General features: G+C 43.3%; 1 protein-coding gene and 1 long non-coding RNA gene across 4 annotated transcripts in view; one reads left to right on the top strand and one right to left on the bottom strand.

Moving 5' to 3' along the window:
* Positions 1-17,437, bottom strand: part of ero1b (endoplasmic reticulum oxidoreductase 1 beta) — a 91,621-nt gene that overhangs the window by 61,340 nt on the left and 12,844 nt on the right. The window contains exon 1 of one of the 3 annotated variants that reach the window (XM_069885056.1): positions 15,724-16,205. The exons of 1 other annotated variant lie outside the window; for it this stretch is intronic. In XM_069885056.1, coding sequence (XP_069741157.1) covers positions 15,724-16,074 — 351 coding nt within the window. In that variant the 5' untranslated portion in view covers positions 16,075-16,205. Of the gene's footprint in view, positions 1-15,723; positions 16,206-17,437 lie in introns of those variants that run through there. One more of the 3 variants, XM_069885055.1, reaches the window with a different exon arrangement.
* The window catches only part of LOC138736121 (uncharacterized), a 77,977-nt gene continuing 76,127 nt past the window's right edge, over positions 15,588-17,437 (top strand). Inside the window, exon 1 of the long non-coding RNA XR_011340105.1 lies at positions 15,588-16,111. This is a non-coding gene — a long non-coding RNA (uncharacterized lncRNA). The remainder of the gene's footprint in view (positions 16,112-17,437) is intronic.

Below are 17,437 nucleotides of genomic sequence, written 5' to 3'. Positions count from 1 at the left end.
TGTAAGGCGAAAAGTACTTCCATTGATAAGAAGAGAAGCACCAAGAAAATGCGTCCTGGAGCTGCAGGAATGGAAGACAATTGTGAAAAGGGGGAATCTTCAGACAAGTAGGCTGAATCGACTTCAAGTGACGGTGAGGTGAGATCCCCTGTGATAGCTCAATTGACTCCAAAGCTTGGGGGATGTTATGGAAATGGAACGGTCGACTATGAAGGGGGAGGTGAATGGTGAGACTCTTGATTATCTAATAGACTCAGGGAGTGCTGACAGCTACATCCACGAGAGAATTGCCAGAGCCTTAAATTTGCGGAGATATGCAGCAAACCGAAAGATATCGATGACTTGTAGTGAACTTACAAAAACTATACGGGACAAGTGTAAAGTTAATTTAAATTTGCAGGGACATTGCCTTGTTAACGTGTGTCTCTTTATTATGCCGGAGCTCTGCGCCCCTGTGGTACTGGGGTTAGATATTCAATCTCAAATGAACAGTGTAGTGTTAAATTTCGGTGGGCCACTACCCACACTTACCATCTCCCGCGCTAGTTACTGCGGTCTGTCCACATTAAAGATCAAAGCTCCCTCCCTTTTCAGTGATTTAGCCCCGAGTGTCAGCTGATTGCCACTAAGAGCCGTTCTTACAGCAAAGAGGATTGTGAGTTTATCAAAGCTGAGACTCAGAGATTGCTTAAAGAGGGAGTAATTGAACCCAGAAAGAGTCTGTGGCAAGCCCAGGTGGTAGTTGTGAAAAATCACACTAAGAAATGACTGGCTATTGACTACAGCCAGACAATCAACCATTACACTAACCTGGATGCCTACCCCCTGCCACGCATCAATTAAATTATTAATCAGATAGCGCAATACAAAGTGTACTCCACTATCAACCTCAAAGCAGCTTACCACCAAATCCCCATTAAAAAAAGGAACGACCCTATACAACTTTTGAGGCTGATGGGGGGTTATACCAGTTTAAAAGGGTTCCTTTTGGAGTCACTAATGGTGTGTTAGTGTTTCAGAGGGAAATGGATAAGATTGTTAGGACGTATGAGTTACAGGGTACATTTCTCTATCTGGATAATGTCACTATCTGTGGGAAAACAAAGGCTGAGCAAAACAACTTAAAGAAATTTTTAGCAACAGCTAAAGAACTCAACCTTCCATTTAACGAGGGCAAATGTGTGTTCAACACGACAGATATATCCATTCTGGGCTACATTGTCCACAAGGGCGAAATCTGCCCAACCCAGAAAGAATGGCCCCCCTTTAAGAAGTTACCACCCCCAAACTCAGCAAAAACCCTTAAAACGGAACACCCTCTGTTTGACATTAAATCTTTTCCTCTCTCTCCAATCGCCTTGAAGGCTTTCGAGAGAATTAAAGCTGATATTGCCAAAACTGCACTCTCGTCCATTGATGAGGATGTCCCATTCCAAGTAGAAACTGATGCCTCAGATTCTGCCTTGGCAGGAACCCTTAATCAAAAGGGCAGACCAGTGGTATTCTTCTCCCGCACGTTACGCGGACCTGAACTTAAACATCCTGCCATTGAAAAAGAAGCCCAGGCTATTTATTGAAGCTGTTCGGTACTGGCGACACTCTCGTCAAGGCAACCCGACCTTTTGAGAGGATTAGCTTAGATTTTAAAGGGCTGTTACTTTCCAACAACAAAAATGTATGCTTCCTTACTGTAATTGATGAATATTCCAGGTTTCCTTTTGTGATATCCTTCCCTGATGTCTCGTCAGCATCTGTCATTAAGTCATTTGACAGAATTTTCAGTATTTTTGCTTTTCCCAATTACATTCATACCGATAGAGGCTCAACATTCATGAGCGCTGAACTGTGGCGAGCCCTGCTACAAAAGGGGATTGCCACCAGCCGTACCACGAGCTACAACTCGCAGTGTAATGGGCAGGTTGAAAGGGCTAATGCTACATTCTGAAAGACTGTTTTTCTTTAAAAACACATGGTTACCCTGTTACCCGGTGGCAGGAGGTGCTGCCTGAGGCACTACATTCTATTCGGTCTTTATTGTGTACTGCAACAAATCAAACACCTCATGAACGTATGTTTGCCTTTCCTAGGAAATCAGGAACTGTGATGGACTGGCCAGCCTGTTTATCTGAGCCTGGAACCGTGCTGCTGAAGAGCCACACTCGAGTGTGTAAAACAGACCCCCTAGTCCAACCAGTTCAGCTACTGCATACTAACCCCAACTACATTCATGTTAAATTCCCAGACGGGAGTACTGACACTGTACCCCTAAGAGATCTAGCCTCACCTGGTTCGCCCCTTCCTCGCACCCCTACTCAGAGTGAACCTGAGAGGTTGGACTCACCCCCCCCCCCCCCCCAGCCTGTGACCCTTAATAAGCTTTCAGATGGCCATGCTGAGGTTCCACTGCCTCACACTGGCAATTCTGGAGCGGGTCTAGTCTTTCCCACACTGCAACGTTGGGAACTGGTACAGGTCCTGGGTCTGTAAAGAAGCCACCTGTTTAGAGAAGCACCAGAATTCGTAAACAACCTGATAGGCTGACATATTCATAAAACATCTCATTATATTTCAATTGCTTGCTAGATACTGGCATATTTTGGCTGTTAGAGTATCTCAAGGCCAAGCATGGTATCCATGTATCGCTTGCTTCAGTCTTTCCTAGCAGGTGTCCTTTTGATTTTAACCCTTCTTCTGCCGGGGGGGGGGGGGGGTGGCGGAGACTGTGGTGAATGTCTGCCAAGCTGTCTGTCTCCCCTCTGACAAGCCTTGCTGTACGAACATTGGCTGTGCATTATCTCTACTGTTAAGGATACTCCCCTTGGGTATAACTGTGTATGCACCTATTGTCTTTCATTATTGTACCATGAGTTTCTGCTAATAAAAGCCATGATTATTGTTTGACCACAATGTCTTTGTCTACTTTATCAACTGGCACTATAGGTTATTCCCCTCAATAACAGATATACTGTGTTGGATACTGTTGGAGGGAGCTGAGGCAATGACCTACCAGGGAAAGCCACAACAGCTAGGTCCTGGGACTGAGTATGGAATCTGTTGCTCAGAAGAGAAGGGGTTAGGAAAGTGAGAATGATAGGGGACTCATTGGTTAGGGAAGGAGACTGATAGTCAAGATCAAGACTCCCTGATGGCAGGTTGACTCCAAGGTGCTTGTGTCAATGACATCTCAGATCGAGTACATGGCATTCTTGAGAGGGAGGGTGAGCAGCCAGATGCTGTGGCGCATGTAGGTACCAATGACAGATAACAAAAGGCAATGAGGTTCTGAAGAGTTAATTTAGGGAGTTAGGAAGGAAGCTAAAAAGTAATCTCTGGATTATCGCCTGTGCCAGTGAGGGCAAGGACAGCACAGCACACAATGTTGTGCCCTCAACCCACACAAATCCACTCCACAACAATTTAACCCTTCCCTACTTCGCCCCCATAACCCTCTATTTTTCCTTAAATCCATGTACATATCTCTAAGGTAGATGAATGAGTAGCTGAAGAGGTGGTGCAGGCATGTAGATTTATGGATCATTGGGGTCTCTTTGGGGAAGGTATGACCGATATGAAAGTGATGGGTTGCACCTGAACTCTTGAGGGACCAATGTTCTTGGAGCCAGGTCTGCTTGAGCTGTTGGGTAGGGCTTAAACTAAATTAGCAGGGGAATGGGAATCAGTTTTTCATCAGATGATGGAGTAGTTTGGGGAAGCTAGATGCAAAGAGCAGTGAGTCCCTGAGGAAAGATGGACAGTGGAAAAGACAATTATTCAGTTAACTGGATTGGTTGAAATGTGTTTAATATGAGAAATATTAAGAATAAGAATGACAAGCTTCAGGCTTGGATTAGTAAATTGAATTATTATGTGGTGGCTGTTACAGAGACTTGGCTGACACAATTAACTGCTTGGTGTTCTGAAGGTTAGAAGTTTAGAGGTTTCAAAAGGAAAAGGGAAAGTTAACAGATGGTGGGGGGTTGGGGGAGGGGCATTGCTAATCAGAGATAGTATCACAGCTGTAAAAATGGAGGACATCACAGAGATTTTTGACAGAGTTGGTACAAGTGGAAATCTGAAACGGGACGTGAGAAATTAGTGGGAGTATACTATAGGTCCCCACATTGCCATCAAGCCACTGAAGAACAGATAAGTAGGGCCCTTTTTGAATAGGATTGTTGTCATGGGTGACTTCAACATCCCCAATACCTCCATAACACAAAGGATTTGGATGGGGAAGAATTTGTTCAATGTGTCCAAGAAGGATTCCTGACACACCATACGAGGACAAGCTGACCAAAAGGAAGACCATAATGGATCTAGTAATGGGCAATAAACCTGAGATATTTCTCAGTGAGTGCGCATTTTGGAGATAATGAACTCAATTCCGTCTTTCAGCATAGACATGGACAAGGATAGGAGCAGATGACATGGGGAAGCACTTAATTGAGGAAGGAATCATTACAATGGTAATCTGCAGATACTTGGGAGCATTAACTGGGGATGAATGTTCTCAGGAAAATGCCCAATAGAAATGTGGAAGTTGGTTTGGGACCACTTGCATGGGGGCTCAGGACTGATTTGTCCCACTGAGACAATTAAAGGATATAGGGTTCAAGAGTCATAGTTGACAAAAGAAGTGGAACATTTGGTCAAGAGGAAGGAGTTTAGGAAGCAAAAACAGGTAGGGCTCTTGAGAATTGTAAGGTAGCTTGGAAGGAACTTAAGGGATTGAGGAGAGCTAGAAGGGGTCTTGAAAAGGCCTTTTCAAGAAGGATTAAGAAAATTTGCAAGGCATTCTACAGTTATGTGAAGAGCAGGAGGATGATGAGAGTAAGGGTAGGGCTATTCATAGACAAAGGAGAAAAGATGTGCCTGGAAGCAGATTGGAGAGGGGAGGTTCTTAATGAATATTTTGCTTCAGTGATCCCTAATGGGAAGGAGCTTAACAAATGTGAGGTCAGTGTGCAGCAGGCTAATATACTGGGAACAAGTCGAGCTTAAGAAAGAGATAGTGTTGAAGCGAGCCTCTGTAAAATATCAGGAACTTATAGATAAGTCCCTGGGGCCGGACAGGAAATATCCCAGGTTTCAACAGAAAGCAAGGGAAGAGATTGTTGGAGCATTGATGATCTTTGGGTCCTCCCTGATCACAGCAGTCGTACAAGAGGACTGGAAGCAAGTCCTGTGTCAGTAGTATGCCATTGGAACTGCTGGAAAGAATTCTTTGGGACAGGATTTACAAGTATTTGGAGAAACATACAGTAATTTTATTAGGGAGAGTCAGCATGGCTTTTTGAGGTCAAAACACAATGCTGGAAAAACTCAGCATGTCAAACAGTATACTTTATATAGCAAAAATAAAGATACATAATCAACTTTTGGGACTTGAGCAAGGTATAAGTAAAATGTACATATGCGCCCGAACAAAATGGTGGGGCAGTAGGGGAAGGCCAAGGAAAGGAACAGTTGTATAGGCAAGATCTAATAGGAGGACAAGGGAGGGAGAGCACACCAGCAAACAAGGGGAGGTGAGCATTGCTCTGTGAATGGTGAGGGAAGGAGGTGGAGAGCTGGAGGAAAGAAGACAAAGGGATGGGGAAGAAAGGGAGAATGGGGAAATAGGCTAGTAGAAACCAGAGAACCAGAGAAGTCGATGTTAATGGAGAGTGTCCAGACGGAAAATCAGATGGTGTTCCTTCAATTTACTGGTGGTCTTGGTTTGATAGTACATGAGGCCATGGACAGACAGGTCAATGGAAGAGTGGGGTGCAGAATTGAAATGGTTGGCCACTGGGAAATCCCTGTAATTGATGTGAACAGGGAGGGCATAGGTACTCAGCGAAGCGATCTCCCAGTCTGTGTTCAGTCTCTCTGATGTCGAGAAAGCCACAACAGGGGCATCAGACACCCACAGATTCACAATTGAAGTGTTGCTTCACTTAGGAGGATTGTTTGGGACCCTGAATGATGGTGAGGGAGGAGGTGTAGGTGGAAGTGAGGCACTTCCTGTGGCCACAGCAGAAGGTACCAAGAAGGCGATTAATGGGAAGGGATGAGGGAGTCATGGAGGGAACGATCCTTACAAAAGGTGGACAGGGGAAGATGATATGATGGGATCATGTTGTAGGTGTAGATGACAGAAATTACAGAGAATAATGTGTTGGATGTGGAGGCTGCTAGGATGGTAGGTGAGGACAAGGGAAATCCTGTATTTGTTGCGTCTGGGGGAGGAGGGGGCCAGGGCAGATGAACAGGAAATGGAGGAGATGAAGGTAAGGGCTGAGTTGATGATGGGGAGGGAAAGACACATTTGTGGAAGGACATCTCAGATGATCTGAACTGGAAGAACTCATCTTGGGAATAGATATAATGGAGACAAAGGATTTGAAAGAAAGGAATAGAATCGTCACAGGAGACTGGTGTGAAGAAGTGTACTAGAGGTAGATGTGGAAGTTGGTAGGTTTCTAGAAAAAGTCTGTGTCTCCCAAGATCGAGACAGATATCAAGAAAGGGGAGAATGTTGACAGAGATGGACTGTGAATTTGAGATTGGGGTGTAAGTTGGGAGCAAAGTGAAAAATGTTGATGAGTTCATCACAGGGGCATGAGGCAGCACTGATGTAGTTGTCAATAGAGTTGAGGGCCTTGCCTGTGTAGGCTTGCAGCATGGATTACTGCACAAAGCCCACAAAAAGCAGGGACTCATGCAGGTATCCATGGCTACTCCTTTGATTTGGAGAAAGTGGGATGAGACAAAGGAGAGGTCATTAAGAGTGAGAACAGATTCTGCCAGGTGGAGGAGGAGGACTGGTTAGGTCTCTTGTCAAGAAAGAAACAAAGATCTTTGAAATCTTTTGTATGGGGGATAAAGGTGTAGAGATTGGACAGCCATAATGAAAATGAAGCATTCAGGGAATGCAATGTTCATTACCAGAGGACATCAGCTCAAGATGAGTGGAGGAAAGTTTAAGGGAGATGTCAGTGGTAAGTATTTTTTAAATTTTACACAGAGTGGTAGATACCTACATATACTTGCAGAGGTAGTGGTTAAGGCTGACATTTAAAAGACTCAGAGATGCACATGAATGCAAGAAAAATGGGGGAAGGGGTCCATGGACTGTGGAGGAGGGAAGGGTGAGATTGATCATGTAGTTTATATAAGATGACACAACATTGTAGGTTGAAAGGCCTCTACTGTGCTGCATTGTTCTCAAGTGAAAAATTAATTTTGAACAAAGGATGACAATACTGATGTATTCAGAAAGAGGAAAGAGAACATCAGAATATTATAGTGATTTTAGCTTGGATACCTCATAATGAGTGCAGATCCACATCTCACACAATGCAATGCAAAAATCTTGCTTTGTGCATTTTAAATGTGCTATATTCTCCAAGATTATCACAGAAATCATATTTATTCTTAAATGACAAGGCAACTCTTTCCAGACAGATTAGGATATAAAATGGCACAGATCGATTTTTTTTTAAATGCTCAACTAAGATTTTATTACATTGGCCATTTTGTTTAAATTTAAGAAAAACATATCAGTAAAACATATGTACAAGCATTTGGCGTCCTCTACCTGTGCTGAACAGGATTCCAAATTAAACTAAATTTGTTGCCACTGGCACATGATACATATCCCTCTATTCCTGCATATTAATGTATCAAACCAGAAGCCTCTTTTATAATCCTAATCATCTACAGAGAAGGAACAATAACAGGAATTTCATTTTTTTTTGTCCCACATAATATTCAACAATAAAGTGGTTCCACAGATTCTGAGACTATCTGATTTGTTTAGGTTTCCACTCTTTATTAAGTATTAAAAAGGGTGATGACAGCAATTTTGCAAATAAGTAATGGATTGGGGTCCTCCAAACTAACTTTGCCACGAAAAAAACTAAAGAACAAGTCCCTCATCTTGAAATCCCCAAAACCAGATTATGAATGTACTATTTTTGCTGGCATTAATATCAGGTGCTGAATGTAGTCAGAACACAGTCCATCACACAACATGTGTTGTAACCCAAGTTCTTAGGGAATATCTAGATGGCTTGTCATGCATAACACAGTGCAGTTCTCTTCAACCAGTCTTGTGTACAATTAGAGACTCCCAACATATCCTCAAAGCAGGTAGCCGTACCTCTGATAGAACAAACACAGCAATGTGTGCTGCACTTCTCTAGGGACAACTCAACACTATGATCCTCCCTTCTATGTTTCTACAACTCCCACGAGCCTGGTGAAAAATAAAACAGCTTACCAGTGAAGCAACATCAAGAGCCATCATCATCCCAGCACAAATCAAATTGGAAGCATTAAAAAAAATTAGCCTTCGAACTAAGGTTGGATGTGGTCTAGCATTAAACCAGGGGTGTCCAAACTGCAGCTCTTCAACATATAATGTGTGGCTCGTGGAAATATGCTGGCTGAGACAGGAATCATAGTGTTAGTGGGCATGACATGCGACTGAATAGATTTGTTATGCATACGTGTGTAGTAGTCGATACAATGCAAAAGTTAACCACTCTTCTTTTGGCCCTGGCCACCTGCCCTCCAGAGCTCATTTTCATTTGAGTGAGACTGTGTAAGAGAATAAATCAAGCTGCAAACTTTGGAGACTGACTGTGGGCTGACAGGCTGGGGACAGCGTGTATTCAAATTCGCTACTTCTGAAGAGAGAGGAAGTGCCACTGGAACACAGGTGCAGAGACCATGTGACCAACATATTTTAAAAAAAGCACATTGTTTGATCAGGGGCCATTTTAAGGGAGCAACACAGGAGCAGCAGCTCTCTGAGGAATACTCAGCTGAAGAGGTTTTGTGTGGCCAAAGGAAAGATCACTTTTGAAGGGTACTTCTTGAATCCCATTGTGGAAAAAGGGAATTTGTTGAACCCCACCATGGCTGAAAGAAAAAGTCACTTGAACAGACCCGTATTTGGGTTCCGTATTTGGATCGTGACTATTGTGAAGGTCACTTTGGATTGACCCATGAAAGGGTTCTGGAAACTTTGTGAAAGTCACTCATTTCATTTTCTCTAAGCCAGAAAAAGGAGAATTTTGACTTCCACTCATCTGAAAGGACATTTCTCAGGAAGCAACTCAACTAGGATTTCATGAATTTACAACAGTCTGTCACCCCGGTCTCTCCACCTACTTTGCGACTACTTTTTTGGATCAATTTAAAGCTTGCTTGTCAACACTGGATTTCTGAGTCTGAACTTTGATTGAAGTTTCAGAATTGTGCTGAGCTGTAATAGTTTGGGATATGACACAAACACACACATACCCACACTCACATAAGAATATTTGTGCATAGTTAGGGATCAAGTTTGGTTAAGTTGGATAAGGTGTTATATTATTGGTAATTAATAATAAAAAATTTTTTAATATAACACTGTCTTGGTTAATTTCTATTGCTGCTGTCTGAGTAAGTAACACTGATACCCAACATCATCCCACAGTGAAGCAACATATTGACACATTTGAATCACAAGAAAGTCGGCTTCAAAATCATTGGTGATACTAAGTGGCCACAAACACATTCCATGCAGGAATCAGCAACTGTAAGAAAGAGAAAGTTAGACAAAATAGCTATGTACAGAACATGAAACTTGCAAGAACTACCGTAAATGAAAGCTGCATTGGTAGCATTCTTGCCTCAAATGGTTTTTGCTTTAACTTTATGAATAGACTTGCAGCATCCTCAACGACAATTAGAGTACAATACTGAATATTGTGTGGTTAGTTGCACGATCTTTCAGATGAGACACTAAGAATCCATTTCATGCCAGCTTATTTTTTTTTTACAGATGCAAAGAATGGTTTTCATCTGCACTCGCTCACTTTGGTAGACATTATTCATCAGTTTTCAAAGGAAAATTATTTACAGGCTAACAGGCAAAGATCAAAAGCAAAAGGACTAAATGCTCCACAAAAAGAATGCATCTCTCAATGGGCTAAATAGTCTGTTGTTCTGTAATAATTATATGCAAATAAACCATTCAATACAAAACAACAAAGTTCTTCTCTGCATCTTGAACTACCTAACTAAAATCATCAAACACAAGAGATCCAATTCTTCAACTCATATTCATGTGAATTTGCCCTTAGTTCTAGGTTCCCCATCCAAGTAAAACTGCCACTCAGTATTGAGCTTGTCAAATTCTTTCAGAATCTTTTCCATTTTAACATTGTTGATTCTTCTTCTAAACTCTCGACAGTAAAAGTGCATACTTCTTAATCACACTTCAAAACAATCCCCCATCACAGAAATCACTCAGATCTATTGAATTATTGCCATGTTTCTCAGGTACAGACAGCAAAACAGTATAGACTTCTTCATGCATGATTTCATGATCACCTTTTGCAACAGCAGAGAGGCTTTCCTATTCCAACACCTTTGCATTTAAAGCAAACAGTCATTTGCCTTCCCAACTGTTGACTGTGCCAAGAATCCTACTTCCAGTTAGATCTATAATGACGCCCAGGTTTCTCAGAACATTTACTTCTTTTCCCCTCCATTTACAACTTCACATTTCTACCATAGGTCCATTCATTTAACCTATTTAATAAATTCCTTGGAAGAATAATTCCTGCTCATAGCATTTTCCTGGACGTTGGCTTTGGAGCAGTGGCTTCTCCAGACCTGATGCTATGCCACGCTTAAGTAAGGTGCCGTGCAACAATTCTTAATTGATGAGCATTGGATGGTAGAGCGCTGTGGAGATGTGGAAATGGGACAGACTTTTGGTAGAAAGCTATGTGGCTGCGCAGCCTGGACTGCTGTGGTGACTGGGCCCCTGTTGTGGGGACAAGGCCTCCAGACTTCAACGTTGCTTGCTGCCTGTGGCCAAGCAGACGCTGTGGTGGGTTTTGCGGAGGTGTGCTGGAGCAGGCTGTTTCATGTGCCTGGCTAGGAGGATCTGAGGTATCGTGTCATAACCTTGTATTATGTGTAAATTTGAAATCATGCAATTAAATAATTGCAATTAACATTGTAGTTACTGTGTACCAAATTCTTATACAAATTAACTTTTGGAAATGGGCCAATGTGAAAATTATTCAATTGTCTGGCCAAATGCCAAATGTACACATTAAAGTTGAACGTTAAGGTTTGATAGCTGACTAGGACAGCAAAGTGGATTTCTTCAGTCCTTCCATGCAAACTATGGCGACAAGTTCACCATATGGCTTATAAGTGCATCTCATTACCAAAGCAAAGTCCATAATACCCACTTGTCCATGCACCATTAAAATATAATTCAAATTGCATAGCTGATTGCATAACCTCAGCTGTCTGATTTTATTTCTTTTTTGTTGGGAGCTTATGCAAGATTCTTGCAGATCTAATGAAACCAGAAAGGTTTCCTTAATATGTACATTTTATTTGACCAGTGGGTGACATCAATACTGTGGGAGGTAATGAGACCACAACCGACCACAACCTTTCATACTCAAAACTGTGAAGAATATGTTTTTGCAATATAGGAAACAACTTTTGCAAATAATGAGAAGCACAGAAGCAAAATTTATTTTAGAGTATGGTGGCATTCAACCAGTGTGTTAATGTATCACTTGTGTGGACTTTGGCACAAGGTGAGAGCCAAGTTTGAATCTAAGTCAAAAGGTCAAATTGCATTGAGAATAGCTCATCTATGGTACTGCATGAACTCAGGAGGAAGTGAACAAAATGTCCATAGACAAATAAATTTCATAGAACAAATGGACTAAGAACATGCAACACCACCAAGTATTTGGAATGTCTTTAAAATCGGGAAGGAAGTACAGGAGCCTAAACACAAGCATTCAGCAGCACAGGGGCATCTTCTTCCCCACTGCCATTGGATTCCTGAACAATCAATGACCTAAAGACATTGCATTACTTTTCATGCACTACGACTTTTAATCTTTTTTTTAATATATATTATAGTTGTAAGATGGATCATAATATGAATGTTTGCACTGTGATGTTGCTGCAAATCACTGAATTTCATGACAAATTCTGATTCTGATCCAAGGGCTTCAGAAAGTATAATTTAAAAAGTAGTCAGACAAAAAAAATGAGGAGAGCATAATTAAAGTTTGGCCAGAGATGGTCAAGGACAGAGCATATGGCAAGATGCAATTCCAGATGGCTGAAGAGATAAGAAATTCAAGTAAAAAATAAAAATTTTGATGAGAGAATTAAGTCTGGTGACGTTTGTGTCAGTAGGAGGAACAAAAATGAATATAATTTTCCATCTTTGTATTTTAAATATTTTATTAGAGGTTTGATTTTAGTTTTTTTAAAGTGCATACAGAACTCTGCATAAATTTCACATTGTTAATTTTGTACTAACTGGTTTAATTAAATACAGCATTCTACTAAAATGGATAAAAACACAAAGATGGATTTCCTGAGTGTTAACTTAAAACTGAGACTATTTTTTCCACATGCCACATTGCTTTATTGGAATATTTGACATTGAACAATTCAAGGAAATGGAAGCGGAACATTCAAAGACTTGGGCAAAATGGCAGTTTTAAAAAGGAAACAATAAAAGATGGTACATAATTAATGACTGCTAGATGTTAAATAAATAATTTCTACAGAAGTCGATCTTTGTTGGAAGCAAACTATTTGAAAATTAAACATGAGCAATTCACTAATTAGAATCCTTTGTTTTTTTTAATATCAAAGTACAATTTCACTGCTCAACACATTATATTTGTCTAACACAAAGCAGCAATTAAATTGACCTTCTATCTTAAGACACAGCTATGAACATTTGCAGTATAACACAATGCTGGAGGAACTCAGCAGATCAAACGGTGTACTTTATGTAACAAAGATAAAAATACATAACCAATGCTTCAAGCTTGAGCCCTTCATCAAGGTATGGACAAAAAGTCAACAGACATCCGAATTAAAAGGTAAGAAGGGAGACGTGGTCACAGGCAGGAGGAAATAGGAGAAGAGAGGGAGGGCACAGCAGCAAGCAAGGGAGGAGGGTTGGCAAGATGAGTAAAGAGGGAAGGGTGGAGAGCTGAGGGAAATAAGGCTGGGGGAAGAAAAGGCAGGGGGAAAGGAGAGCTGGTTAGCAGAAACTGGAAAAGTCGATGTTAATGCCATCCGGCTGGAGAGTGCCCAGGTGGAAAATCAGGAGTTGTTACTCCCACTTATAAGTAGTCTTGGTAAGATAGTACATGAGGCCATGGACAAACATGTGAATATGGAAGTGGGATACAGAACAGAAATGGTTGGCCACTGGGAGATCCCTGTCACTGGTGCATACAGAGCAAAGGTGCTCAGCGAAGCGATCTTCCAGTCTGCGCCCAGTCTCTCCGATGTACAGAAAGCCACAAAGGGACCACCAGATGCAGTAAATCAATTCTGCGGATACACAAGTGAAGTGCTGCTTCACTTGAAATGCCTGGTTTGGAATCCAGACTGTGGTGAAGGTGGTGTGGGTGCAAGTGTGGCACCTCCTGCAGCTACAAGGGATGGTGTCGGGGGCAATTGGTAGGGAGGGATTAGTGCACAAGTGAGTCATGGAGGGAGTGGTCTCTACAGAAGGTAGAGAGGGGAGAAGAGGGGAAAATATGTCTGGTAGTGGGATCCTGTTGTAAGAGGCAGAAATTCTGGAGGATAATCTGTTGGATGCGGAGGCTGGTGGAGTGATAGGTAACGACAAGGGGAATGCTATGTTTGTTGAGTCTGGGGCAGAAGCGGCTAGGACAGATGAGTAAGAAATGGAGGAGATGTGGCTGAGGGCTGAGTTGATGATGGTGGAGGGAAAGCCACGTTTGTGGAAGAAGGTAGATATTTCAGATCTGAACTGAAAGACCTCATCTTAGGAACTGATGCAGCAGAGATGGAGAAATTTAGAGAAGGGAATAGAATCCTTACAGTGGGCAGTGTGAGAAAATGTAGTTGAGGTAGATGTGGAAGTTGGTGGGTTTGTAACATATATATTGGTGGAAAGCTTGTCTCCCAAGATGGAGACAGAGATTCAGAAAGGGGAGAGTGTTGTCGGAGACAGACCAGGTGAGTTTGAGATCGGAGTGGAAGCAAAGTGAATTAGGTTGATGAGCTCATTGTGGGTCCATGAGGCAGCCCCGATGTAGTCATCAATGTAACGGAGGAAGAGTTGAGAAGCCTTGCCTGTGTAGGCTTGCAGTATGGATTGCTTCAGAGCCCCAAACAAGCAGGCATAGCTGGGGCCCATGTGGGTACCCATGGCTACTCCTTTGACTTGGAGGGTGAAAGGAGTCAAAGGAGAAGTTGTTTAGAGTTAGGACAAGTTCTGCCAGGTGGAGGAGGTTGGTGGTGGAGGGTGACTAGTCAGGTCTTTGGTCCAGAAAGAAGTGAATGGTTTAAGACCTTCTGTATGGGCAATAGATGTATAAAGGGATTGGACATCCATTGTGAAAATGAGGTGGCCCAATTCAGGGAATATCTTGTACTATCCCACTGACCACCTGTAAGTGGGAGGAACAACACCTGATTTTTCATCTGGGCACTCTCCAGCCAGATGCCATTAACATCGATATTTCTGGTTTCTGCTCACTTGCTCTCTTTTTTCCACCTGTCTTATTTCCCTCAGCTTTCCAACTCCTTCCCTCTCTTTTCATCAGGGCACCCCTCCTCCCCCACTTCCTGCTGTGCCCCCCCTCCCTTCTCCACCTATTAGCTCCTGCCTCTGGGATCATGCTCCTCCCCAACGCCTTTTTGTTTGGAGGCCTGCAGACATGTTTCCATACCTTGATGAAGGGCTCAAGCCCGAAACGTCAGTGACGTATCTTTAATCTTTGCTATCTCGAGGGCGCTGTTTGACCAGCTGAGTTTCTCCAGCATTGTGTTCTACTTCAACCAGTGTCTGCAGACTTTCGTGTTTTACTTATGAACATTTGGACGTCTTCCATTGACGTATATTTAAGATCTATCTGCACATCTCTCTATTTTTAAGAATTTATTCAAAGCAAACCTCGACATCAGCTGGATTTTGGCATTTCATACTCTGAATTGTTAATTTGGGATTGCATTTCTTCGTTTGACGATCGCCACACGCTATTTTGAGATAGTTAGATCTGGCGCTTTGCCTGATATTTATCTGTCATCCGGCACTATGGAACCTATCTTTTTAAAAATCATTTGCTACTCTTGGTATTCTCATTATTAATATTGCCCGTTATTCCTGCAAGAGAGAAGAGATCCCATTTCAAGCCCGGTGCGATCTCAGCTCGCGAAATGTGTATTTTATTTCCCAACGGTTCCAAAGCATCGATGCAAATGCACGAAGATGCATCAATACATGCACACGGAATTTTTGCTTCTAAATCAATCTACACTTTGTCCAAATGACACAAGTAGGTTTTAAAGGGTTTGCCCCTTTGTTTTGGTCCAACATGCGGCCTCCACCACCAAATCCTGGATGCTTTGGCTGACACAAGGCTGTCGGCGCAGCTCCATGCCATGACGTTGGATCACATTCGCACAAGCTTATGACCAACAGCAGTATTTTGGTGACAGGAACGCGACTTCGTGTTTTATTCTAATAAAATGACGATCGACTAAAAGCGACGACAAAAACAAACCCGGTCGCTTGGGAAGCGCTGCGGCGAAGTGACCGAGGTGGGTGGCGGAACACGTCGAAACAAGCCGGCACCACCCCACCCTTGCCACCGAGCCCGGGGGTGGGGGATGCGAGCGAGGCGCCGGTGACAACCCCTGTACCTGGCTGCTGAAGGCGTGGCTGGTGGCGCGGAGAGCGCACAGGCTGAAGACGGCGCTCAGCGCCGCTCGCACCCCCTTCATCGCCGCCGTTGCCCCTCGGCGGCGGCTCGCGGCGTCGCGCGCCGGCACCCGCTCGCCCGCCACTGACGTCGAAGCGACCGTTAGCCGGCGACGGACGGGGATCGGCCAGCCGAGGGACGGGCCGCCAGCATGCCCAGTGACGATCATGACCTTAGAGTGTATGCGTGTGTGGATGTCCCTCTCGTTCCCCGCCTTCGAGGAGGGGAGAGGAGAGGAGGCGGCGCCGGCCGTAAACTCTTCCACAAGCATCATCCCTCTCCGCCGCCTCATCCCTTTGGATCGTTGCGGGGTCGGTGTCAGCGCGCAGGTACGTCGCGCTGGGCCTCACGGGGGATGGAGTCCGGCTCGCTCCCCAATGACCATCCCGAATCAGCCGCCTCCTGCCTTCCCCATCATCCCACTCAATAAATGGTGAACTCCGGATTTCTTCTCCCACCCCCACCACCGATGCGCCAATGAGGGTTGGCCACATCTCCTCTCCGAAATCCTCCGCTCCTCTCAGGTGCTGGGTCGCGTTGTCAACCACCCCTCGGCTGCAGCAAGCCTTTTGCGAGAGGCGACTCCCCTACCCCTTCTCTTCCTCCTCCCTCCGACCGCAAACACTCTGCACTGCAAAATAGACCAAATCATAACGGATTGAACATTTTGGTCTCTAATCAGCATTTCATTTCAATGCTCCCACCCCCACCTAATTCACTCCTTGAAGGGTCCAGCAGGCAAACACAAAAAAATAACAAAACACTAAAGTCTCCAGATGCTGTGATTTGTATGAGCACAAAAAAATAGATAGGTGAATGGGATTTTTTAAAAAGCACGCCCATCCACAATAACAGTAATTACTAGATTCAGAAGTTTGGCCCAGGACATCTGCTCGGCCATTCAATATCATAGCTGATCCTGTACTTCCCCCCTCCCCACCACATTATTTTATTTGCTTTAATCTCCAAAAATATACTATCTTCAACATAGTCGGCAACTGAGCCCCCAGATATGTTCTGAATAGGAAATACGAAAGAGTCAACATCCTCCATCTCAGTTATTTTAACACTGATCCCCTGGTTCTGGACATCCAGACCGGATGAAATAGCTTCTGAATCTGAAATTTAGAGAATATTGACAAAGCATTAACTATTTTTACTGATGGATGCTGTATGACTTGATGATATCCTCCAGCATTTCTTCATCTTCACCATGTGAAATCCGTTTCAATAAGATCACTTTCCAGCCTGCTTTTAACTGCTTCCTGCTGGGGCAAGCTTTCATTTCCAAAAATCCATCTGATGAATTTTCCTGAGGAGATAGTACATTGGTAATGGATTGAAGTTTAGGATAGTTGTGATTTAGATAAGTGACAAAAAAAAAACAAATGGGAGTTTAAAAAAGGAATAAATTTCGAGGATGCAGGGAAGTAAGGAAAGGGGCTATCTTCCGATCTGTAGGAGCCATTTAAGAACCAATGAAGTTTTGGAAGATGACGATCAGTGGGTCCACCTCTTTCTATATCAATCTTCTTTGATAGTTCCAGAACAAGGTTTTAGCAATTGGACATTGCCCCCCCCCCTCCCACCCCGTGAATGATTACATCAACAGAATGGTATAGTAAGCAGCACAGCTGGGGGTTATGGGACTAATG

Source organism: Narcine bancroftii, chromosome 6 (genome assembly GCF_036971445.1).
Source record: "Narcine bancroftii isolate sNarBan1 chromosome 6, sNarBan1.hap1, whole genome shotgun sequence".
In the NCBI taxonomy this organism is placed as follows: domain Eukaryota; kingdom Metazoa; phylum Chordata; class Chondrichthyes; order Torpediniformes; family Narcinidae; genus Narcine; species Narcine bancroftii.
Note: the sequence above shows the minus strand (reverse complement) of the source record. Positions and strands in the feature narration are given on the sequence as shown.